General features: G+C 40.7%; 1 protein-coding gene across 1 annotated transcript in view; it reads right to left on the bottom strand.

The window, feature by feature from the left end:
* The window catches only part of LOC126188582 (tripartite motif-containing protein 45), a 197,765-nt gene extending 173,807 nt beyond the window's left edge, over positions 1–23,958 (bottom strand). The window contains exon 1 of the mRNA XM_049930184.1: positions 23,798–23,958. Coding sequence (XP_049786141.1) covers positions 23,798–23,958 — 161 coding nt within the window. The remainder of the gene's footprint in view (positions 1–23,797) is intronic.
* Between the last annotated feature and the right edge of the window lie 3,624 nt (positions 23,959–27,582).

Here is a 27,582-nt window from a genome sequence, read left to right as displayed (position 1 = left end):
GAAGGAAAAGCTGGGTCCAGAAGCACGAACAACAAACGACCTCAGAATCAGAGATCTTCAATTCCCACCGCAACGATGTCTTCCGATGAGTTAGCAGATAATCAAAGTGTATTCAAACCTGACGTAACAATGTAAGACGCGACTGCATTCCACGCGAACAGTCAGTTTCTGCTCAACACAGACTCGTTACAGAGTAGTGAACGCACCATATGATACAACTAGAATATTTCATTTCCAGACAATTGTCGCGATTCTAGAGTGACAAACGAGGATCCATTCTAACAGACACTAAATTTTGCCTTGAAAAACTGCGTCACGAAGAACACAAACAAACAGTATCACCAAACACGAATGTCACAATTCTTACATAGCATTAATCTTATCCAAATGTTAAAACAAGGAGAAGAATTAAAGACACATTTCACTGCTCAGTTTGACGAATTTACCAAGAAACAGGAGGAACGCATTAAATCTTTTGAAACGAGCTTGAAGGAAATTTCTAGCCCAATTCAGACAATGACAGGCGAAATCACAGAACAAATAAATAATGACATTAAACCGGAACAGACGAATTTAGCAAAACGAGTCGAGGCGATTTCCACTTCCCACAAACGTTCAGATGAACGCCACCACAAAAGACAAATCAGTAGACGACAGACTCAAGGACATCACTAATAAAATCACCAAGGATAAGGAACAGATCATGGCAAAAGTCGACAATGTAGTACCCATTACACTAGCTACAAACTTGCAACAACAGTCACAACTACAGACACAACAATCAGGGGAAGAGGCGAAAACACTACACACACTAACGAAATACGTGGACTTGAAAACTTAAGAACAGTACCACTCTTTAAAGGAACAGTTAGATGGTCTTTCGCAGAGAACGTCACAAATTAATTTGAATTCCGACCTTCACACTGATGATACACATCCAATACATTTTACCAAGACGGAAGAATACTACTCACTTGAACAGTTCAAAGAAGGACAGATGATTATAAATGAGAACCAAACATGAAGTTACAGACTATAACAACGGAAGACACCATACATGACTTCGACTGACAACATCACAGTTGTGCACAGGAACCATTATACACAGATCGTCCAGGCATACTTGTTGGAGAAAGAGATTAGACAAACAGAACTCGTCAATTATTTTCGTCGTATCATTGATTGCAAAGCTCTTAACACTTCACCTTTAAGCCAATTAACAGGTAAGGACGCAGTTTGGAATTGGGATAAAGAAGCTCAAACGGAATTTGGTAGTTTAAAACATGCATTAATTAACGTACCATTACTTTTCCATCCTCACCTTACTTGTGATTTCTGCATTGCCACAGATTCTGCTAAGTCTGCACTAAGTGCACATTTATTTCAGGAAATTGAAGAGAATAATGTTATAGTACAAAGAGTATTGCTTTCGCTAGCTGTGTTTTATCATATTGAGAACGTAACTATTCAGGTACAGAACTTGAAGTGCTAGCAGTCCTTTGGGTTTTTACAAAATTTCGCTACTTCTTATTTGGAAAAGACACTTTACCGACCACCGTGCACTGCAATTTTTAGTGGCCGCAGAATTCTCCCACAGACGTTTGGCTCGTTGGGTTAGCCATTTACCACTTTGTAACACCCCCTCTGCGGAATGACAAACCCATTGAACTGTCTGGTACGGTAAGAGGTAGATTTACAGGGATGCGTGGCAGATCCTCTTTGTGACTTCCTGCACGTTGGCAGCGTAGTCAGCCTCCGCTCTTTCTCGACCTGTAATCTTACCTGCCATTACCTGCAGTTCAGCCGCTCGTACGTTATTCGCCACCCTGTGGATTCTGGACTTAGCAAATGCTTAGAACTAAGGTTTTGGAGAGGAATTCCGATGCTACTAAACAATGCAACGCAGCTCTGATAAAAGTATTTATATTCGAGAGAGTAGTTGGCCTCAAAATACTTGGATACAGTTTACTACAAACAAGTTACAAAATCGTAGTTTGCACGCCAGATGGATATGCCCCTCTAAGTGGGTTCAAGACCACTGTCGGATACCGATTGCCTTTGGTTGTTGTCTCAATTAGGCTAATCTCAATTGTGATCGTTTTAATATTCTTCACTCAGCTGCCACGCGGGTCTTTTCGTGCACAAGGCCAGGATCTTGTATTACCGGATGCCACGGAACTCAGTCATTACTTACACTTAATACCCCACATAAAAATAAGCATAATCATAACCAATTGGTCATAATGATCATTGGCAGAAACCAAAAACAGAATTTCAACACAGAGGCGAGCACAGCAGCTGACTTACCGTGTTCAATGACTGTCGTGTTGTTGCATGCACCAAGCTTTGCTCAATTAACTATTTGCTTGTATACCTCAGTAATTGTCACATATTAAGATAAATATTCATTCACAGTCAAAATAATTTCACCATCTACGCGCACATTCCTTTGTCACGGTCTTATACAGATTTAGCCAAAAAGCAAAGCTTAGTTGGAAATCTTGCGGGAGCGCAATTGCCGGCTATCGTACTGCTCCCCGGTCTATTCGCTAGTCCTTGTGACGTCAGCCACCATCTCTGCCCTTTAAACAGACACATTTTACCATATATTTTCTGCGCAAATACACTTTTGATTTACACTCTTCTGCAAATTTTACTCTGTTCCTCTGCTCTAATTTAAAGTTTTTTCAAACGAACTACTTTTCTACCCTTCGGCAGTCTCTTGTCGTACCAGTCCACCTTCTCCATCCGCAAGGAGTGTCCGCCTGTGGGTGCTGCGTCGTATTTCTAAGCTGCCCCTGGTTTTTCTGTGTCCTTCCGCCTTCACGTTCTTGCAAGTCACCGTGCTGGCGTACCGCTGCCGACACGGCTCTTATCGTAACCGTTCGGCGCGCTGCCTCCGCTCTGGCCGTCCGTCTGTCTGCCATCCCCCTGCATTCTAATCGGGGCTCGCTTAATTAACAAGGCTAGAATTTTAGTTTTATTGCCCGTACAACAACCTGGTTTCTTTCTGAGGCCACCTCATATTCTTAGGTGTCACAAGAAGTTCTTAAAACTATTGGTTATCTGAAGCGTCGTCATTGGTGCACAGCACATAGCCGCGTTTCAGGGTGCTGTACCTGCAGGAATTTCAGTTTACTGTGATACACATTCCTGGCACACAGAGCTACGTTGCTGACGCTCCTTTACGATCCATTGGTGGAACATGATACAGCAGAGGTACCTAAAACACTTTAGCCATTTTTGGAAACACTACGGTCGCAGGTTCGAATCCTGCCTCGGGCATGGATGTGTGTGATGTCCATAGGTTAGTTGGGTTTAAGTAGTTCCAAGTTCTAGGGGACTGATGACCTCAGAAGTTAAGTCCCATAGTGCTCAGAGCCATTTGAACCATTTTTGGAAACAACACGTAGCTTTTGAAAATTTCATTCCATCCGCTCTGAGCGACACTGCAGAACCGATTTGGGGAGGCATCGAAGAATGATAGTACCGCGAGAACAATTTGACTGTCAGAAACTACTACTTAGTGAGACACAACATTTATTTCAAACGACAGAATCCGAACAGCTCTACTTGGCTTGCATTTCGGAAGACCTAATTATGTCGCAAGAAAATGTTTTCCGATACTAAGTCAGACTTCTTATTTTTTCAACGTGGAAAAACTTTATCAGAAAGCGAAATCACCCACAGTTCCACACTTTGCTCACATTTTTCCTGTCATTTTAGTGAAATTACGCCATCTAGCCGCAGTTGATCACTACCGACCAGTCTCATCGACAAAAGGATTTCATTACATTTTCTTTGCAGTAGAAATAACTTCTAAAAATGTTACATTCATACCTTTACGAAAAGCAACAGCTGAAACAGTAACTACAACCTTTGTTAAGAGTTTTTTACGAGAGGTAGGTCATGTAAACAAAATAATTTCTGACAATGGACCTAATTTCGATCTACTTTTTGGCTCCACACTTTGAAAAGTAGAAAAATTCAACGTATCTTTATTTTCCTGTACACGCACAATCAAACACTGAAAAACGTATAATGAAGGAATTAAGTAAATTATGTAGATTGTACTGCCACAGGAAACAGACTGAATGGGATAGATATATAAACATTTTTCAGGAAATGATAATCTCTTTCTCCTCATTTAGTGTTGAAAAAATGCTACCACCAGATTGCATTAGAGAAATAATTCGTTTTGCAGAGCGACGATGTTTACGACATCATGAACCCATTGACATTGCAGTCAAAAACATAAAACAAGCAACAGAGAAGGAAACGCACTCAACGATCAAAAATGAACAATAAAGAATTTCACTTAAATCAAAAGGTTTTATTTCGCCCGCATCTTCTACCTCTCAACGGTAAAGGCGAGTGTCAGAAATTCTTTCTCTTGTACGTCGGACCTTTTTGCATTCGATGGATTGCCATCCCATCGCTGTTCACATAGAAAGATAACTAGAGGCTGGCACCACATTCCCAGCGTTAAGGCGTTTATCGACTGAGACAAGCTTTTACAGGCATGTCAGACAAGGAAATATTATTGAGGAAGACGAGCGGCTTTATATCGGTTTTACCACATTTACTTCTTAAATCAGTTTTGTTATTATAGAGCAACGATGCGTTCTCAGACATGATTTATCAGGCAGTGTTTTTGTAGAATTTTCTTTTTCTTACAACTTTAACTATGACTGAATGTTATATTCTGTACCAGTTTTTTCACATTAGGTATTCATACTTATATATGTACTTTTACCTTTGCTAAAAATGCACAATGTTGTACAATTTTAAATGAAGACATCATCAAACAATTACGCAGTCTACTAATGAAGCTTTCCTTACAGGAAGAGATAACATTTAATATTTGGCAGGACGGAAAGAATCACAGCTTTCTCTACCATGTGAACTCGTGTAGATGTACGAGGTGCGACAATAAAGAAATGAGACTGATGTTCTTTGCAAGATGTGGCAACCCTTCAGGCTTGGGTAGGCACAATAACTTTGACCATGGTCTATAAGCTGCCTCTAGTCCAAGCGGCACATCGATGCAACTGCTCAGTCGTGAGTTGTGCTGTAATACGTCGACACGTGTTTGTGTCTCTCGTCACGAAAATGGAACCACATAATATTGCGCAACGGTATGCCGTTTCTTTTTGCGTTAAATTGGGTGAAAACTGGACGGCAGCTTACGGTAAGCTTCAGAAGGCTTTTGGATAGGAAGTTATGTCAAGAACTCAAGTTTTTCGTTGGCATAAAATGTTTAGTGAATGCAGAACGAATGTTGAACATGAAGACCGCAGTGGACGACCATCAACCTCACGAACGGATGTCAACTTGGCCAGGGTGTATGAACTTGTACGATCTGATCGAAGATTATCCGTGAAAATGACTGCAGATGAACTGACATCAATTGAGAAACAGTTCGTCTAATAATAACTGAAGATCTTGGTATAAGAAAGATTTGTGCAAAAATGGTCCCCAAAAATCTCACACTGCAACAGAGAGAAACACGGAAAAATATGGCAGCCGATCTGGTAGAGCAAACGGAAATCAATCCAGAATTGTTGAGCCGTGTTATCACTGGCGATGAAAGTTGGTTTTTTCAGTACGATCCAGAGACAAAACGCCAAGTTCGCAATGGTGCTCAAAGGGATAACCCAGATCAAAAAAAGCTCGCACGTCAAAGTCAAAAGTGAAATGCATGCTTGTGTGCTTCTTTGATTCCAAGGAAATTATTCATAAAAAGTGGGTGACTCCTGGACAAACAGTTAACCAATATTACTACAAATAAATTTTAGAAAGACTTCGTAAAAGAGTTCTTCATGTCCGTGCCAACATTGCTGATAATTGGATTCTGCATCACGATAATGCGCCATCCCATACTGCTCTGTCAGTACAGCAATTTTTAACCTCAAAACAAATTCCAGTGCTATCACAGCCACCTAATTCACCAGATATCGTTCCGTGCGACTTTTTCTATTTCCAAGGGTCACAACGGCGGTCAAGGGACACCATTTTCAGACAACACAAGATGTCCAAAAAGCTGTGACGAGGCTATTACAGAAACAAGTTCCAGAAATGTTACCACCAATGGCATAAGCGCTGGAAAAAGTGTGTGCAATCAGAAGGGAACTACTTTGAAGGGACAACACTAAACTTAAAACGGTAAACAACATTTTTTTCACATCAGTCTCATTGCTTTATTGTTGCACCTCGTTTAGTGTTTGCTGTATTTAGAATTGCAGGTGGATGATCGAAGGAGGTAATTTCCTATTCGATTAAGAGTGTCGTAAAACAGTAGGATAGTGTCAACGTTACAAGCTGAGAGTCATAAGGAATTTTTTACTAAGTAGAAACGATGGTGTTGAAATATGTATCTTATGGATAGAGACAATGATAATGATTACAAGGATTGCATGATTAAACATTTTGCCAAGAAAATGTGTATATGATTACGAATTTATATTACGATATGTTGCTGATGATGATGGTAAGAGATTTGAAGTTGAGTTAGAAATTCGGAAATTTGTGGTAAGGTCTTATGGGATCAAAGTGCTGAGGTCATCGGCCCCTAAGCCTACACACTACTTAATCTATCTTAAACTAACTTACGCTATGGACAACATACATACCCATGCCCCAGGGAGGACTCGAACCTCCGACGAGGGGAGTCGCACTGACCGTGACAAGGCGCCTAAGACCGCGTGGCTACCCGAACGGCATTGGGTTAGAGATTATAGGGACCTTATGATGACTGATTTGTAATAAATGCTTTTAAATATAATGAAACAACACTCTTTATAGGTATTGAGGAGTTACCTTTAGTTATGCAATGAAGTTTCTTTTGACAACCTTGCTATTTGCTCTACCTCAGTCGATGTGTAATTTTTAGTAAATGATTTGAGGAATAATATACTTATACTTCAGCAATAAGTAATTTTTTCTCTGTGCAAGAAAGCTTTCTATTAGACACATACAGATTGATGTGAAGAAAAGTACTATAGTTTACCTCAGGTGACAACTTTTGTTGTGATTTCGTCTCAGTTTGTTCTTACACCCATTTTGTCCTTGGTAATTATAGCACAGGGACAAGAACGAAAGACGAGATGAATAACAAGAGGTAATGTGACAGACGGTAATTTTATCTTTTTCTTGGAGGAGGAAAATACCAAAGAAATTTAAAATATATAACATTAGATAACCTGTAACAAGAAAAATTTGGACATGTTAGCCCATAAGTAATTATACCCTTTGGACTTTCTTTGTCTTATTGTGTACTTATTGTTAGATGGTGAATTGAGTTTGTAGTCATTCATGTGCACCAATATTTCACTCTGTATGTAACTTTAAGGCATGCTTGAACTTCTAAATTTGTTTGTTATGTGGGGTAGAATAAGGATGTTAATGTTAGTCTAATATTCCTAGTAGACACGTGCATAGGTTAAGAAATTAATTTTGCTACGACTATATTACATGTATGACTTACAACTGACTGACCTTAATGACTACCGCATTCTTATACCAGGAACAACAGTTCATTTGTGCACGAAGCCTTTCTTTCCCAGAACTCATCCTGTATCCTTCAGTAAAAGCTTGAGCTCGAGCATTCTGTAGAGTGTAGTACTTTGAAAGGTGGTAATTGCTGATATACTTAGCTTCACACATCACACTTTCACATATGCAAATACAGCTTGAACACTATTTTATGAATCAACATGCTTCTACCTAAGAAAGAAAATTTTGAACATAACTGAAACCACAACGTTTTGTGGAATTTTGTAACTACTTTTCTCTACACATTTGTATACAAGCAATAATTTTAACATGACGTATTGCTATGAAGAAGTTTTATATTGATTTATGAATATGAACGCAACATTTTCTTTCCTATGTCATTTCTACTTCTATGTTTTGTCGCCCTGATGTGCGTTATTTGCCCATATATTCGTATTGTACATTTTCTAATCCTGAGATTTTGTTTTGTTTATTGCGAATAACTTGTTCACACATTGTAATACTATTCGTAGGCTGCTTTCAGTAATTTGGGATTTGACATTTGAACACCAGCAATATGACACAGCTATGAGGCGCACTGTAAGCAAGTAACACGAAGAAACTGTCATGTGTATAGCAAAGAGCTATGACAAGTTTAACAATTGCACGCAATCATTTAATGGACTGGTAGATCGTCTGTTTCTCACTGTTTGTTTACATCATGCTGTGTAACTGATAAACTTTTGAGCTTTGAGCTGTCAGCAGAGATCTAGAAACTGGTACCTCATTCCCTGAGTCTGCTCTTAACAACGTTATATAACATGTCTTCCTATTATTACGAGACGCTTTATGGTGCATATGTACGATTTTCTACTCCAGTTAGTACCACTAAATGCTGGATAAGTCACAATCATTTGGGCTCTGAGTTGTGAGAGAGCACATGCTTCTTTGTCGATGTCAGTGGGGCACATCTGGAACTCAGTCTCGCACTGAGTCTTCAGCGAAGGTTACTGTGATGATAATGTGCTACGGCCTCTCGTAATGTGCTACGAACTTCCATGTTGTGAGCAGAACATTCCACAATGCACACTTCAGCATGATGTGCTTCAAACTTAAATATCTTCAATATGTTACAACTTTTTAAGCACGTGCTTCCATTGCTACATCTTTATTCATTGTACATCTCTCAAGGTTATTTGTAATTTGAGATACTTTTTTGTTAAAACAATTGTTTCATCTCACTTCTGTTCACAATAGAGATTTTTTTTCATAACTTCGTTAGCGAATTTCTCAGAGTAAGCCTTATCCTCCATAAAACTTACTTTGCAGAATTCTGGCCTCAGAAGCCAGGGGGTTGTGAAAGATATTTGTTCACTATCAACCCTTATATCTAGGATACACAGACGGCAGTCGCGCTTACTTTACTTTTTAGACAGCGCGCAATGTCATCTGTGACACTGCGCGTCTGCAATAACATCTCTGCGTCGGCCGGTCCTCACGGATGCTGTTCGCAGAAACAGGTCGGCCGTATCGTGTCATCGTGAAATGAGCTACTCCCGAGAAAGCGGTATGGCAAGAATGATGACAGTTTATCTTCACGGAGAAAATTGATTTTATTACGTGACTTTTGATATCTTTACTGTGAGAGAGAAAGAATTTTTGATTGATTTGATGAAGACTTCATTATGAGGTAATAATTGCCTTTGCTTTAATTGCACGTGAGCTGCTGCCTACGCACCATTATAACAATTTAGTACCTGACACGGAACATTCTCCCTCTTCTCAATTAGGTAATGTTAGCGACAATTCAGGAAAGATTTACAACAATTTAGTACCTGAAACAGAACATTCTCCCTCTTCTCAATTAGGTAATGTTAGCGACAGTTCATGAAAGATTAACTCAATTAATGCAACCTTTTGTAATCAACGATGAACGTATGCATTTTGTAATAATTCTTTGAACATGACACAACTGAATAAACAACTTTAAAGTATTTTCAGAGTTTGCCGTTTCTTTGCAATTCTTGATTACAATGAAGAATAATTTTGTTAAGATACTTTACTTAATTGGCCTGTACATCTTCTAAAAGAATCAGCATTAACGTAATTCATCACTTCATCATCCATTACCCAATCTTTGTCGTTCATTAGAAAAAAGTTTCACAATTTCAATTTAAAATACAGACGCCTTACGTGACTCATTGAACACAGAGTTCATCAGTAGTCTGCCACCCAGACGTGCCTTTTTAGTAGTTTTCAGTAGCGGCAGCAGCAGTTTCCACAGAACAGTTACGCGAGCGTTATTCATTGCCGTGGGTGAGCCATAAGAGAAAAAGAAAAAAAAATACATTTCATATTTCAAGGAAACTAGAAGAAGAGATCGGTTGGTAGGACATGTTCTGAGGCATCAAAGGATCACCAGTTTAGTAATGGAGGGCAGCGCGGAGGGTAAAAATCGTAGAGGGAGACCAAGAGATAAATACACTAAGCAGATTCAGAAGGATGTAGGCTGCAGTAGTACTGGGAGATGAAGAAGCTTGCACAGGATAGAGTAGCATGGAGAGCTGCATCAAACCAGTCTCAGGACTGAAGACCACAACAACAACAACAACATTTCAAGGAACTTCTTTTCATAAGACCAGAAATTAGTTAAGATTTCGTCAAATCTCTTGTCAGAGAAGTAAGGAAGTATGAAACATAGTGTTACGATTTTTGAAGAGAACTTAGGTAGACTGGTTTTCCTTAGTAGGCGACTCAGTACACTTTTCTGAAAAACACTTAGATTAACTTCTATTTCGGCTCATTGTTTGCAATAGACGCAACTTCTCAAACAACAGTTTAGATACGCCAAGCAAAGGGATTGCCAATGATAAATAGATATACCAGTATTATGTATGGTATGATTTCTGCAAATTTAAGTAGCAGGCCATTGCGCCATGCGGTATCAAATGCGGCCGTAAGATCAACAAATGCTGCTACAGTCTATAGTTCACGTTGGTAAACCACTTTTTAACTGACTGTAGAGAAATTGAACCGTATTAAGTCTCAACTGCTTCATCCCATCAGAAAGGACATTTAGAAAAGTCTGCGTTAGTTTGCATAAAAATACACGAGAAACACGACTAGTGTTGCTAAGTAAGAGTTATTATTGTCGGGGCATTAATAGTTACAAAACCGAGAATAAAACTTCAGTAACAGAATTTTATGTATATAGGTAAACTTTGAGTGTAATGGAATGATCGCGAAATATGGAATACCATGATTTTTCATCATTCGATTGGAGCTCACAAGCGGGAGCGCATGAACTACTTCAAAAGGTTCCCTTGATGTTCGTCTGCAGATATCGTGTTAAGTTATAGTACAAAAAATGTTTTTATAGTCTAAACTTTTGCAGTTAAGATTACAAAAATATGCGATAATTGTTGAAAATATACGCTAACGATTAAAACTATGCAATTTATTAAGTAAAAGAGTAGCAGATCGTTATGTAGATCTATTGCTCGATTTTTAGTTATGGATACAGATGTTTCTGTTTTAATATTGTGAAGTACACGATGACGTGTCGAAAAATACGGAATACTTAATAAATATGGCCCCAACCCGACTGTGCAGGTGCTGAGAACGAAGATTGCATTCGTGACCTCCGCAAATAAATGAAGGTGAACGAATCATCTACGACGTAAGCAAATAATTGTTTCAGAACTTTGTTTTGAAGTTCATGAACTTAACAGATATTTTATCGTATCGACTACTTTTTCTGTTACTGACGAGTAATTCTTCTAAGAGCTTAAAACAAGAGCAATCTCAGAATTGTATTTAGTGTACATTAAATATATTTTTCCCAAATTTACGTAATTATCTATATTTTTCACCACTCTGTTCCATATTTCCGGAATATTCCACATTAACCTCCAAGTGCAACGTTTTTAAAACATTTTTCAGTGGTAAATTCTTAAATTTTGTTAAGAGAAATACAAATACTTACCAAACAGCTGAAATATGTGATACAGTGAGTTTGAGAATTAGTCCAATTTGGAATACAACAACAAAAGTGAACTGTTTTCCTTAATACCCGAACTTCCTCTATAAAATATACCTGTGGATTTTGGTAGAAAACTTTTATAAATTTGTTTTCATATTAGTAAAGGAAGCTGGATCCAGAACCTGACGAATTACAAAGATTTTAAGGCGCCAAATGTTCATAGTATCTGACTTACCACAACAGTTTTCTTAATAATCAACGTTTTTCAATATATTCAGGTTCTTGCGTTAATACTGCTTCAGTATCTCCTTTGTTTAAAAATCTGGCTTGCTGGATAAAAAGTATGACATATGTGACGACAGTCAAAATTTACTATTCTGACTTATTACTCATCCTGGTAGGAAAAGTTAACTAAAAGTACGTCTCTTGCTTGTCTGATATTGTTAAAATATGTTCCAGCGACGTAGACAAAGTGAAATGCTACTGCTTGGTCAAATGGACATCAGAATTAATCTGAGAATTGGTTCATAGTCACTGGATTCTCCACTAAGTCTGCTATTTGGCCTGCTACTTGGTTATTAGATGAGCGACCAGACCGCTGTCCACATATTATCTAATATCAAGCAACGGAAACAGCTTCTAGCGAGGAGGTAGCGGAAAATAACCGGAGGGAAGAGTGATGGCTTGCTTTTGCATCAGAGATGAGAGACATGCATCACTTTCAAAAGATATTTATTTCTTAAGACAGGATTAACTAAGGTGAAAACGCATCTCATCTACCTATACAAATTCACAATGAATGACTACCAAAATGTTACATGGGATGGAATGGTCGGTTCCCTTAACACAACAGCTCTGCAAAGATATCGACAATACACTAGTGTGGAAAAGAAAATCATAGAATCTTTACTTATGATATCGGAAAAAATAGCCTATTATTCACTCGCATACGTTGCAGGCACACCTGAGAAATATTCTTCTCTACTAACTACCGCGCATTATACGGTCGCTGGTGACAGTGAGGAAAGAACACGACCTGCGAAGAACGGACAACCAGTCCAAAACTATTATGAGACGTAAGAACAATAACTAAGAACTGAATAACTAAGCAGAAGCAGAAACGGCGTGAATGCTGCCTAACATGGCCTACCCTCAGTTCTAAGAACAGCAGGAGATCTCGCGCAGTCGCGACGGTGCACTCACCACAGCAACCAGATGCCTCCCAGCACTGCCTCCTCACCAAGCGTCGCTGCCCTGCACTAGTTCATCACTGGCACGGAAACACTCGTGCAGTTCAGGTCATTGTACGGTCCTTAGGAGTGGTGGAAAGCAAAATGAGCTAAATCTGAAAGTGACCAAACATACTCTCTTCCTCCTTTCGTAATTTTTCCATCCTCATCTAAAACTATGCCTTACTCTGTCGTCTGTCGCCCTCACTCTCTCATGAGTGCTACTCTCACACTCAAAGGGAGGGGGTAAAAGCTTGTTAGCTTTTAGACATATGCAATCATCTCATGGTTTACGACTCTGTGTCCCTGTCTCTCTCCCTCAACCGCCTTCGTCACCTCCAAAATGGCGCTGGTTGCAGATTGAAGGGGGAGAGAGGTCAAGTGGATTTGAAACACTCCGATCACAGGCCATTTGAGGCTACGAATTTTTCTGTCCCTTTACCGTCCTGCATTTCTCTCTCGTCTCCGAAACTAGCTCTGTCTGTCAAGTGGTGTGTGGTAGTTTTCGTTAAAATTCAAGTACGCCAGTGATTCTCTTGCTTTACATTCTGCATTTGCCCCATCTCTCTCACACATGACCTCCTTCGTACTGCCTATGTAAGACCTTTTCGTTAAAATTTAAATACGCCGATGATTCTCCTGTTTTAGGTTCGGCGTTTCGCCATGTCCTTCACGCAGTGCTCCTCTTTGTCATACACGAAGTAACGCTCAGTTTCAGATGGTAGGGAGAAGTTTTCATTAAAAATTAATCATTCGAAAGAAACACACCGACATTCCCGCCCGTACTGGGTCTTTCCCTGCTCTTCCACCATGATGCGTTAATTCTCAAGTAGCCATACAATCACCCAACCGCATTCGCACATGGAATGAGAAATTAAGGAACTTAAGTAAAGTAAAACACCTTACATGTCCCACTTTCTTCCAGGAGGTTTTACTACAGTCTCGCCAAAGCAAGAATTTACAATTCCAGGAGCTATACAGCGCCAGTGGCATGATGTACAGCGGATACATTTCATCAGCGTATGTGAAACGGACTGATGGTCACATTTCAACAACACGAAAAACATTTTACATACATTTTTGCGTATTTGTTTGAAGATGAAACCCCTCCTACTAAATTGATAAACAGTCTTCCAGACTTTTGATAATGTCTGGAGCAGATGATACAAAGCGTAGCAAGAAGGGAGTTCACTGAGGAATATGTAATTACGGATTACGGTGCTTGTACGAAGAAAGAATTGTACCCAGTGAGTGGAAGAAAGCATGGGTCACATCTGCCTACAGAAAGGATAGCTAAAATGATCTACAAAACTGCTGCCCAGTTTTATTGGTGTCCATCTGTAGCAGAATCTTCATATTCTGCGCTCAAATATAAGTGGTACAATGAACAGGACGCATGGCAACCAGCACCTACTAGTGCTTTTCTAAAGAGATACCCTGAAAACAATGGATCAAGGCTGACAGGTAGTTGCGGAAAGCTTTTGACTCATTACAGTTTATTAGCAAAAGTATGTGGTATGATTGGACTGGTGGTTTCTTGTTAGGGAGAACGTAGCTTGTTATCTCCTACAGAAAGTCTTCGACAGAAATAGAAGTAACTCCACGTCGTATGTTAATGACACAGCAAACAATATTAATAGCAACCTCAGACTTCTTCCAGATGGTACACTAACTGCGATGAAGTACTATCCGAAAAAAAATTGCTCAAATTTCCAGTCAGTTCTTGACAAGATGTTAAAGTGGAGTAGATATTGATAACTCACTTCGTTTGCACAAAAATGTAAAATTGCGCACTTTTAAAACTCAATAAAGTAAGTATCCTATGACTACAATAAGTTTCAATTGCAATCATTCAATTCATTCAAACACTTGGGTGAAGCAATTTGTTGAGGTATAAATGAAATGATTACCAGACCCAACCGTAGGTGAAGCAGACGGCAGCCTTCGGTTCTATGGCAGGATACAGGGAAAATGCAGTCAACAAAGAAGACAACTCCCATCTTAGAATGTTATTTAAGCTCACACAAAATAGGACGGACCCAGGACATGGAACATAAACAAAGAAGGACAGCACGAATAGTTACAAGTTTGTCCGACTCACAGGAAAGCTTCACAGAAATGATTAAATATATAAACCAATAGACGCTTGAAGATAGACGCCAAACTATCCGGCGAAATCTTACCAAGTTTCAAGAAACAGTATTAAATGAAGACTCAATGAATATACTTCAGCAGTTTAGGGACTGCGAAAATTTACTACAGCGCTCATAGAGGCGTCAAAGCAGTTCTTGACGTTCGCGCTGTTTGCCTTGCTCCTTTGTCTGGAGGCCATGGAGATACACGCAGAACTTGTCTATGGTGGTCTGGCGGCTAAAGAAGTCACCTGGGTAGGCCTGACACAGCTGGCTGCAACATGTCCGCTACTGTCTCGCTTCCGCTTTGTAAATGGGTGTAGCAGCCGCGCAACCCAGCGGTTGGCGAACTTTATTGCGTTCAAAATTTCGCGCAAGATGTTCAAACTTTGCCATGATCGATAGTCACTTTTTCCGCTACCGCTACTGTTACGATTCGTCGGCATTCGAGAAACAAAGTTTCCACTAGTTTTGCGATCGCGGTTCTTCACAGATAGATGGCCTGCCACGTCGTTTTTTAGAATTGTTTTACCACACTGGAAGCTCTAATCTATGATGTATTACAACTATTAACAAAATCTTATAAAACAAAATGTAGTAATTATTTGCATCAGTCATTCAGTTTCCAGTAAGGTAAGTCTTTGGGTGGCAATTTGCACTGCTGTAAGTTTCGTGTTCCATCTTCAGTGCGAATTGTGATGCAGAGGATTGTATCGAAAGGGAACTTATATGCAGAAATCACCAGTTGTACAAAGCATTGTATCTAGTGGACGATGAGAGTGTTAGTACCTGAAAAACATCGTGGAATTATTGAAACTCGTCTTAGTTACGATGATAACTATTTCATGTTGTCTTGCACCATATACAGCCGCGTGTTAGTAACTAACGGTCCAACACAGAGTCAATTTCGTTAACGACAGCTTTTTCCAATATTCTCACGTGTCTCCTTTCAATAGTTTACTTCTTTTTTTACTTTGTATGGTTATCACTTGCTTTATTTTTAAATAATACGTCGCCTCTGTTTTGTCATGACGTTTTCGCATTTTACTCCACTGACAATAAAATCGTGTACTGCTTCGACCACCTACTCCTTTCCTCTCGATTTATCTTGATACCAACGTCTTCTTAAAGTTCGCAGCCTTCTTTTATTTTCACCACACTCAGTTCTTGTTGTGGTGAACTGACTTCTACTGTAATGGGTAAACTTGTGTTTGCAAGGCATGCAAAGTTCTCCCTTGACTGCATAATTTATATCCAGCAGTCGCTTCGGCTCCCGAATCTGTCAATAGAGCTTATTCAGCTCAGCGTATATGTTTGATTTTATATAGCATACAAGAATCTAAACACTTCTTCCATAAGCATAGTTATGGTCACCCTTACAGTAGCTGACGTAGCCTACTTACTTTCTTTTCTAATCAAATAAATCGAATATGTTGGAAACCACAGATGACACAGATGACATAATAAGTCGAGAGCCTGTTTATAAAAAACATTGAATGAAAAAAGGTAATTTGGGTGTGTTGACCATGAAATATGAAATTGTTTTCCCAAGAAACAATGGCCCTCAATAGGTGTTACACCACTTTCACAGAAACGGAACAAACGATGAACGAAAGTCAGATCGCCGTTTCTAGTAATTTTCTGTTTATCGTTATCAAACAAGCAAACGCGACGTCGAATACATAAAAGTCCGCAGAGTACGGAAATCTGTCAGAAAAATACAGAAACATGTTAACGGACAAAAGTATGATGTGTTGTAAGAATATCCGCCTGCTTGTGTTTCTCATCCCTACGAAAACACTCGTAGTGGGTGCCGTCGCGTCGTGCTGCCTATCCGCTGGTTAAGCACTCAGCCGGGACAGCTCATCTGTGAAATGTCTCACGCCCGCCTCTCATCCCGCTGTATAAATAAATAAACGAGGCTCCGGGTCCCGCACCCACACCCCCACCCACACCCACAACCCCGCCCCTCGACAACGGGGATCCTGCTAGCGCTCTGGGTTGCCCCAGGCGCCGCTAGTCCCTGTGGGTGAGGATCAAAGGGTACAGTACCGCCCGACATTGAAAATAGGTACAACATACTTCATTATTTTTGTCAGAACAACACATTTTTTTTGTAAAATAACTCAATTTCAATTAATACAGCGAAGCCGGATACCAGTGTGGGAAAGAATGACAATTTATTTATTTAATTGATCACATGTGCACTCCCACAAAATAAATCCCTACATCCAGTTTGGTGAGATCTGTGAAATGAATGAATGTATGGTCGTCTGCTAACCGCAGATAGTGAATGTGAATATATGATCATCTTTGAGACGATCCTTTGGCCACCTTTGGTGGGACCAAAGAGATGAAATTTACCAGAGCTTTGAGCGCCTGAAATGTGGCTGACCAATACGGTAGCAAGGTGCTCCCCCACTTCGGCAGAGGTGCGAGAGAACCTGAAGAACGGCCATGTTTCAGCACTCTGCCGTTGGATCTTGTGCTGTTAAGACCTGTCTTAGGTGTGCTCCGTAAAGACAAAAGAGTGGAGACATGGAATGCATGTGGAATATTTAAGAGTAGTTTGAAATAATAATTTCTCTATTTCAGGAACTTTTGTGGGGAGAATTAAATGTCAGGCAGGTAATATTAATGGGATCGTAGTAATCTTCGGAAGTGACCAACGGTCACAATGAAACCACGTGTAGCAATAAGTTGAAATACTTCCGTGTGCTTAAGTTAAGCTGAATTACTAGCGTGTGTACTATAAGTTGAAATATTTAAGGAATGGCGTGTGCAGGACTTGAAATTAGAGACGAGTACTTCCACGTGGTGAGTACTGTGTGAGTCTCAATCTGTGTATGAGACAAAGGATAAAGAGAAGTACTCGTACATGGTATCAGTTGAGGATTCGCGTGTGTGATGAATATGCTCTTAATATTACTTTGCATGTTATGCTTCCGTGTGATGCTTGATTCAAACTATAATACTCTGAGAGAGAAGCAAGGTGAGTCAGCCGTCTATCCAGCAACGCCACTTGGCTTGCATTGCACAGGAAGACATGCATATATCTCCAGAGTTCATAGTAGGAAAGAAGAATTACGAAGTGGAGCAGTGTCGTGTGAAACTGGGATAAATACTAATTGAAGTGGGAAAGCTGAAAGTGATAGTGTTATGACTATTTATTGTGTTGTATTCCATGTTGTAGTGTGGTGTATGTCATGTAATTTGGGTATGTGTGGTTTGCATGGGAGGGTAGCTAGGTAGTTGCAGAGGTAGTAGGTTATGCGTGTTCCTTTTGTACCGCTTGGTCTAGAGGAAAGTTTCGTGATGATGGTTGTGAGAGTCGAAGTGTAAGATATAGCAAAAAAAGATCCACCATCCTATCCAGAAAGTGCACTGTAGCTTTGAATAATTACGAGACCATAAGATAGAGAATCACCAATGTAAAGCCATGCCCACTGGGCGGAATTTCTCATGTGTTATTGTTGTAGGTTATAGAATTTGTGTGTTTAGGTTATAGAATTTATCGGAATAAATAAGATAGTGAAAAGAAAAAGATTGGTGGCCTTTTCCTTCGAATTGTATGTTGTCATGATATCCAGAATTTATATTGCGTACGCCACTCATATTCAGTGCGATGGCCACGTGTTGATAAAAGCCGTTAAATAAAAAAAAAAGAAAATGTGGTATTTAGTGAACACTCAGAGTTCTGTAAATTACTGATAGTCAGATGTACGTTTCCGTTGCGCATTATTCATACAGGAGGATAATTTGTAACTTTATTGTGAGTACTACAGTTCATGTTACTCGACAGATAAGAATGAATCCACTCGCTTGGCGGACCACTCATCTTGCAGGCCTGACTGCTTGATGCCACTGTATGAGCAAGGCATGTGGGTGCCTCTCAAGGAAAACCGGGCGCGCTACCGCTGTTCGCTGGCCTTTAGCTGGTGCTTTGTTTACTAATTGGGAGGATCACGAAACAAGTGTGGAAGCTCAGGCTGCTGTATCAGTTACTAACTGTCGCAGTTCGGTGTTGTGGACGGAAAGCCTCAGTGCCTTTTAAACATAATAAAAATTAGGTAATGTTCATCCTTCGTTCGTAACATGCAAGTCGCCCGCCTCCCACCAGTCGAAAAATATTTCACGCTACAATCACAGGGATGGATCGTTCACCTCTGTGTATCTGCAGTAACAGCAGCCCCATTTGTATATAACAGCTTTTGTCAGGCAAGCACCGATTACACACATGAAGTTTAAAATACAAGGTCGTGATGAAAAGTAATTCCTCCGAATTCTTTTCTCAATATCGGTTGAGGTATTACAACACTACTGGCCATTAAAATTGCTACACCACGAAGATGACGTGCTACAGACGCGAAATTTAACCGACAGGAAGAAGATGCTGTGATATGCAAATGATTAGCTTTTCAGAGCATTCACGCAAGATTGGCGCCGGTGGTGACACCTACAACGTGCTGACATGAGGAAAGTTTCCAACCGATTTCTCATACACAAACAGCAGTTGACCGGCGTTGCCTGGTGAAACGTTGTTGTGATGCCTCGTGTCAGGAGGAGAAATGCGTACCTTCACGTTTCCGACTTTGATAAAGGTCGGATTCTAGCCTATCGCGATTGCAGTTTATCGTATCGCGACATTGCTGCTCGCGTTGGTCGTAATCCAATGATTGTTAGCTGAATATGGAATCGGTGGTTTCAGGAGGGTAATACGGAATGCCGTGCTGGATCCCAACGGCCTCGTCTCACTAGCAGTCGAGATGACAGGAATCTTATCTGCATGGCTGTAACGGATCGTGCGGCCACGTCTCGATTCCTGAGTCAACTGATGGGGACGTTTGCAAGACAACAACCATCTGCACGAACAGTTTTTACGACATTTGCAGCAGCATGGACTATCAGCTCGGAGACCATGGCTGCGGTTACACTTGACCCTGCATCACAGACAGAAGCGCCTGCGATGGTGTACTCAACGACGAACCTGGGTGCACGAATGGCAAAACGTCATTTTTTCAGATGAATCCAGGTTCTGTTTACAGCATCATGACGGTCGCATCCGTGTTTGGCGACTCGCGGTGAACGCACATTGGAAGCGTGTATTCGTCATCGCCATGCTAGCGTATCACCCGGCGTGATGGTATGGGATGCCATTGGTTACACGTCTCGGTCACCCCTTGTTCACATTGACGGCACTTTGAACAGTGGACGCTACATTTCAGATGTGTTACGACCCGTGGCTCTACCCTTCATTCGATCCCTGCGAAACCCTACATTTCAGCAGGATAATACACGACCGCATGTTGCAGGTCGTGTACGGACCTTTCTGGATACATAAAATGTTTGACTGTTGCCCTGGCCAGCCACAGTCTCCAGATCTCTCACCAATTGAAAACGTCTAGTCAATGGTGGCCGAGCAACTGGCTCGTCACAATACGCCAGTCACTACTCTTGATGAACTGTGGTATCGTGTTGAAGTTGCATGGGCAGCTGTACCTGTACACGCCATCGAAGCTCTGTTCGACTCAATTCCCAGGCGTATCAAGGCCGTTATTACTGTCATAGGTGGTTGTTCTGGGTACTGATTTCTCAGGATCTATGCACCCAAATTGCGTGAAAATGTAATCACATGTCAGTTCTAGTATAATATATTTGTCCAAAAAATAACCGCTTATCATCAGCACTTCTTCTTGGTGTAGCAATTTTAATGGCCAGTAGTGTACATGTCACCCATATTATTCGAGCGACTTTCCCGCTTCGCTGACGCTTGTAACCCTCTGCCGCTAGATGGCTCCGAATTGTACCGTGTAACATCGCGATGTGTAACGTAACTGTGTCGGGTACTTGAGAAACAGCGTGCTGTAATCGGGTGTCTAACTGCAGAAAACTTGCCTCCAATTGAAATCCATAGAAGAATGAAAGCTGTATGCGGTGATGATTGTATCGATATCTTAGCTTGTTTGTGGTTGGCTATGTAGCCGGTTATGTGGAGTGGACTCCCACCAAGAACCAGTTGTGCAGCTCCTCATTAATAAACCACTATAAAACGACTTGGTACCTGGATTATTCCATGGAATTCATGTAGCTAGACCCAGTTTGCAGATGAAATGGACCGGGATGACGACTTCAGCAGCATCGGCAGGAAGCAGATTACTCTGAGTTACACCGACTTAAGATATGTATAAGCAATGAACTAAATTTTATATGTCACTGTAGAACTAATTACTAAAGTGTAACGTTTGGAAACCGACCTAAGATATGTATAAGCAATGAACTAAACTTTATATGTCACTGTAGAACTAATTACTAAAGTGTAGCGTTTGGAAACTGTTCTAGCAGTAAACAAATGTATTTGTCTCGAAGTTATCGTTGAGTGGTGAAGGCTAGAGAGATCAGTAAGAAACACCCCCATGATCACATGTTTTTGATGTCATTGGAACACAAGTGTAACAACAAACTTTTCAAATTCTCTGTTTAATCAAAAATCTTTCAATGATTATTTTTGTTGCATTCCAGTCACTACCCCTGCCAAAAAAATTTCGTTACAACTGGTATATAGTAGATACGAGCCTAACACATTGGAGAGCATTGTGGTGGTATAACAGACGATTAAGAAGAAGAAGGAACGTATGCATGTATGGTTTATGCATGATGGAGGTCCAGATGGAAAGAGTTTGGAGCGTTTTATGTATGCTATCAATTCTGTAATATTGTTGCGGTGTTTGGGTTCTATATCAGGAAGATACTGGTAAGAGTCCGGCACTTAAACATGATATAATGTTAAAGCAGTGTGATTTCTGATATTTTAGTTCCTTCAAATGCAACACTGTTAATACTCCAGCGCAGGAAATATATTTCCAGCACCTGATTTACGTTCACGCTGCAAGTTTTCTGTCCCACTCACTATGGCGAGAAACTTTAAAATGATGAAACTACTATCTTCTGCACCAAAGGAAAAAAACCATGGATTCTTTCTGATAAATGCACTATATTGCTTTCCAGAGGCGTACAGCTCCCACTGTTCACATTTTATTACTGTTGCTATGCTCCCATCAGTCCTAAAAAATGTTCGTCAGCAACAGAAAATGCATGAAACAACGATTTGTTATGAGGAAATAGACAAAACGCATAGCAGCGGGGTTTGACAAGTGAAATTACACGCCATGCTGCCGTCCATGAACAGAACACAGTCTCTTCCACACACAACATCTGTCAAGCAAATGTATACACTGGGATTGCATACCTCACAACCCCCTATCAGTAACTTAGAATCACTGCAGTCATAACACTTAAGACTCGATTTATATCCGAGATGTGGTAGGGAAATGGAGTACTTTGTATACATCATTGTTCGTGTAGAGGAGGCCGCCGAAATAGCTTTTCCATCGGTTTGGTGGACATGATTCATCACACATGCGTTGGTAGTACTCTGCTGACTGTGGTATGTAGAGGTTTCCTGCTAACGATCGTAGATAGTGCTCTAAGTCACACACATAACATGAAGTTGTACACGAGTCGAATGCAGGTGATACCACGCAATGATACATCCCAAGAAAACTACGGAAAAAATGGTTAAATGTGTGATAAATGACGTGCTGCAACATCTGCCTCTCTCTAGTTTGCGTCATCAGTTTACCATTAAATCATACCTCGTTACAGCTGCTCCCAACCGATTCCTCCATCTACTTTCTATCATCTTTTAATGCAGATCCATGTCAGGTTAGAGGCAGACGGATCTCTTTCCCAGGAAAGCATCAAAGACCGCAGCCAACTTACAGATATCCCTATTATCTCAACAGACGTGTAGAAAAATGTTATTAAAACCATGCAGCAACTGTTCTGTAAAGTATATGTTAGGTGACTCCGCATAGTTGTGATCAGTCGAGGGAACAGAGAAGCACACTGTAAATACTCGTTGTTAGCATGTAAAATACTTAAAAAGTCGCACAAAGGGTCACACATGTGATCCATTCGGTATTGGTATATTGTAGCCCCCAAACTGATAATACAATGCTCTTTACCTAAGGAGGTCGTAAAGTTTACCATAGTCACATGTCCGACCACTTTATGAAAATCTATAGGGTGTCTGCCAATAACTTTGGGGTCACAGCAGGGCTCATGATGCGACATATATAAATTTATTACTCTACATTTGCTGGTCATCCACTTAAACAATCTATTCAAGCCATCTTAGCGCTGTCCACGAAAAAATTACTGTTTTCTTGGTTTCCAGTGCATCCATGTCGAGATGTTCTTGAATTCCTCTTGCTATCGTACACTCATTTCCATTTATAAGAATTTTCCTGCGCCAACCAGATTGTAAGTACTCTCAGGAACAGGGTGGATGTCGACCTGTTTTAGGAAGCAAGTGGTTGTTGATGGTGGAAGCATTGTCCAATTTCCCACACGTAGCCCAGCTGCCCTCCACAACATATACAACAACTATTCATGCACTGTCAGTCATTTTGCTATGGAAGGCTAAAATCGGACCTTCGTGTCTGGTAATGGTCAGCAATTTCTGTCATGGGAGTTTCAAGGTTTTTGCGTTTGCAGTGGTAGCCAGCATGCGACAACTGCCCCATTTCAGCTGACTTAATTCCGAGGCGGAGCGATTTGTACAAACTTTCAAGGGCCATCTGAAGAAGTCCATGTTTGCCCCATCCTGTGATGGTGCACATGCTAGGTGACAGCAGTTAATGAGTGCAGTCCAGTGGAACATTTGCATATGGGTGCCCAGCACAGGGCGTGTTGGATTTGTTAACTCACTTGTGCCCTGGAGTGTCGCAGTCTGCCGCATTTTCCTCGTAGGGCTGTCATTTGGCCTCGTTTTTTTGGCCGGCAGCTGGGGTAACTATCAGTTCTGCTGAGCCACAAATATCGGCATTTGTTTGTGGTGGATGTCGGCTGGGAGCAGCTGACCTGTCATTCAGATCAGTTGCATGTGCAATCTGTCCTACATGCATCGCCACTGTTTCCCTGCCAGTTGGGCGACGGTATTGGTCGTGGTGTCTCCCTGGTAGGGGGCTTCAGTTGCAGCAATGTGCAAATATGTTGCCACCTCCACCACGACGTCAGCATCTGCAGTCTTCTGCCGTTCCGGCAAAACCAGCTGAGTCATCGTTGTCTAAGGCGATGGTTAGTTGCCTGCTGACAAGGAGTCTCGCACCCTCTCCAGTTGTGACCGAGGGCTTTTCGGGGGCGGGGATACAGTACCCCTGCAAATGGGACACGGATGAGCTGGAGTGGACCTTGCAGCGGAGTAGTGCAGAAATTTATCACGGATGGCCGGGCTCCCAGCTCTTATGCTGAGACCGGCGAACATAGATCTGGCTTTCTCATCGCGCCGTGCTCTGGGTTTTGCGCTAGTTGTTTCTGTCATTTGGGCTGATCACGTTTTGTGTTTTTCTCCTGCCGTCTCTACACGGTTTTTGGATTCTCTGATCTGCTACAGATTACCCCCACATCGAGTTTTCCCTCTTCTACGGTACCGCTGTCTGACTTCCGTGTCGAGCAGCTAGTCACCTAGAGTATTGATATCTGTGCCGACAAGACGGTTTCGTAGCATCGTTACACCTGCGCAGATACAAACACAAGAAAGTTATAAATTGAAAACAACTGAATACGAACAGTCTTAAACCACCAATATAACGTTTCCTGTCATTTTAGTGCAACAAATCGTACCAGTAACGTCGCATTTTCGCGAGATCCTCAATGTTCTGATGCTTTGAAACAGAATATATCCAGAAAACTCATATATATGGTGTCTCACAAGTTTTGTTTGTGGCGTAGAACGCGATATTACGTCTTACTGGTCACATTCGTCTCCACGAAGCAAAACATCTAACTTGCTTTATTCATTCTTTCACGCTTCAGAATGCTGTGGAACGTAAAATTCCACGCAGTGAGTTAACAAAACTGGACTTGCTCCACGTCCACGAACTCTTCCTCGTCCCATGTGAGCACAGCTTTACGAATATCCACCTCACCAATGCATTACGCTCTCCTCTCAGGCGAAGCACGTCGGCTATGATCCGGGCCAAATCAAGAGCCAGGCATGTAAATTCACAAGGATTTGTTATTCGCATTACATAGACAGGATCAGTAGAATGCTACAGCATGGACAAACAGTCAGCTCGTTTCCCGTTCTGGTTAGACTTAGAATGATGTCCTTTATCGTCCAGAAATGTAAGGAATGCTATATTTATGGTGTTTTGAAAAACCTTACGCACTCCAACAGTGTGAATACTGCAGGCCATGTGCGGAGAGTACATCCCCCCTGCGTAAATTTATACACGACGGGAATGAACAGCATTAAATCAAGAAAACCTCGACCAAATGTTAGCAAACTTATGCTCCAGTATTTCCGTAACTTGTAACGATACACGCATTGCCATCGATAATAAATTTGACAGAATCTATTACCGTTTTATGAGATAGTAATACATGTCCTGTACACATGTGGCTATTATTGGTGTACAAGCTTGCTACATCACGCAGCAGTGGTGTGAGTTAACGAAGTGCCGTATGAAGGGCTGATGCTGTACTGCAAGTTGCAGTTACATAGTGACAAAGATTTTGAATGAACCATCTGCATTCCTTATCGTGGTTGAGATACTATTTACCAATGATTAAAATGTTTAATACTTGGATTATGGCAAACCTACGATTCTAGCATTTGTAGACTTAGAGAAAGCTTTTGACAATGTTGACTGGAATACTCTCTTTCAAATTCTGAAGGTGGCAGGGGTAAAATACAGGGAGTGAATGGCTATTTACAATTTGTACAGAAACCAGATGGCAGTTATAAGAGTCGAGGGACATGAAAGGGAAACAGTGATTGGGAAGGGAGTGAGACAGGGTTGTAGCCTCTCCCTGATGTTATTCAACCTGTATATTGAGCAAAAAGTGAAGGAAACAAAAGAAAAATTCGGAGTAGGTATTAAAATCCACGGAGAAGAAATAAAAACTTTGAGGTTTGCCGATGACATTGTAATTCTGTCAGAGACAGCAAAGGACTTGGAAGAGTAGTTGAACGTAATGGATAGTGTCCTGAAAGGAGTATATAAGATGAATATCAACAAAGGATAATGGAATGTAGTCGAATTAAGTCGGGTGATGCTGAGGGAATTAGATTGGGAAAAGACACTTAAAGTAGTAAAGGAGTTTTGCTATTTGGGGAGCAAAATAACTGATGATGGTCGAAGTAGAGAGGATATAAAATGTAGACTGGCAATGGCAAGGAATGCGTTTCTGAAGAAGAGAAATTTGTTAACATCGAGTATAGATTTAAGTGTCAGGAAGTCGTTTCTGAAAGTATTTGTATGGAGTGCAGCCATGTATGGAAGTGAAACATGGACGATAAATAGTTTAGACAAGAAGAGAATAAAAGCTTTTGAAATGTGGTGCTACAGAAGAATGCTGAAGATTAGATGGGTAGATCACATAACTAATGAGGAGGTATTGAATAGTATTGGGGAGAAGAGAAATTTGTGGCACAGCTTGACTAGAAGAAGGGATCGGTTGGTAGGACATGTTCTGAGGCATCAAGGGATCACCAATTTAGTATTGGAGGGCAGCGTGGAGGGTAAAAATCGTAGAGGGAGACCAAGAGATGAATACACTAAGCAGATTCAGAAGGATGTGGGTTGCAGTAGTTACTGGGAGATGAAGAAGCTTGCACAGGATAGAGTAGTATGGAGAGCTGCATCAAACCAGTCTCAGGACTGGAGACCACAACAACAACAACAACTTGGATTATGTCATATGTAAAACAAACTATTAAACGGTAGGCCTACTATAAAAATCTGCATGTAATTAACGAGAGACGCATCAATAACGTCAGTTACGGGATTTACTGCTGCGCAAAGAATACGATACGATCCAGCCTTTTCATTAGTTTTCATTTGTGAATCTTTGTGAGTATGCCTTTGTGAAGGGTTGCTTACATTTCTGAGCAGAAAGATTTAGCGTCGGTAGATTGTAAAAAACGCTACTTTTGGAGTCGACGTTTATACGAGTATATCAGCAGTGCGCCTTCGTGATGGAGTATGCTGGCTCTGCATCAGCAAGTTTTGTTAAGCCACTTTTGCTTCGGTAGAATGGACATCATAATGTATGGTATCTTGTGGATGGTGTCTGGCTAAATACATAATGGACACTGAATTTTATATGGACTGCAAGCTCTTGTACGGGGTTAAATATTTAATGGATATAAACGTGTGAAATTACGTAACATTACCACCAGAGGCAAATTAACCGATCACTGAAGCAACTACGGACTTATTTTGCCAGACAGGTATGCTAAATTAATTAATAACTGGGATGTTCAATTTTTTGAAGGTGGACAGCTGAAACTGAGATATAAAGGCATGAAAATACATAAAAATAAAAACAATGAATTTCATGATCTCGAATTCAGTATGTAAAACTTTTCTTCGGGTGCGCACCCGTTTTGCAGTTTTTTACTCTTGTTCACCATTATTTTCTTCCTATTGAATTTTATATTCCGTAAATGCAACAGCTGAACAGCTAAAACAATATAGTACGTATCTAGAGAAAAAGAATGTTGGTGAATTTTACAAGGATAATATTGAAAAGGTGGATATTGTAGAATGTGTATAGAATGTAGTAAAGAATATCAGAAAATTGAAGTTACTTGTGAATGTGGTAGAACTGTATTCACGAAATCAGTCAAAAAACATAAAAAAAATTAAGAAATTCATAAAACCTTATCGCTAGCTCA

Source organism: Schistocerca cancellata, chromosome 5 (genome assembly GCF_023864275.1).
Source record: "Schistocerca cancellata isolate TAMUIC-IGC-003103 chromosome 5, iqSchCanc2.1, whole genome shotgun sequence".
Lineage (NCBI taxonomy): Eukaryota > Metazoa > Arthropoda > Insecta > Orthoptera > Acrididae > Schistocerca > Schistocerca cancellata.
Note: the sequence above shows the minus strand (reverse complement) of the source record. Positions and strands in the feature narration are given on the sequence as shown.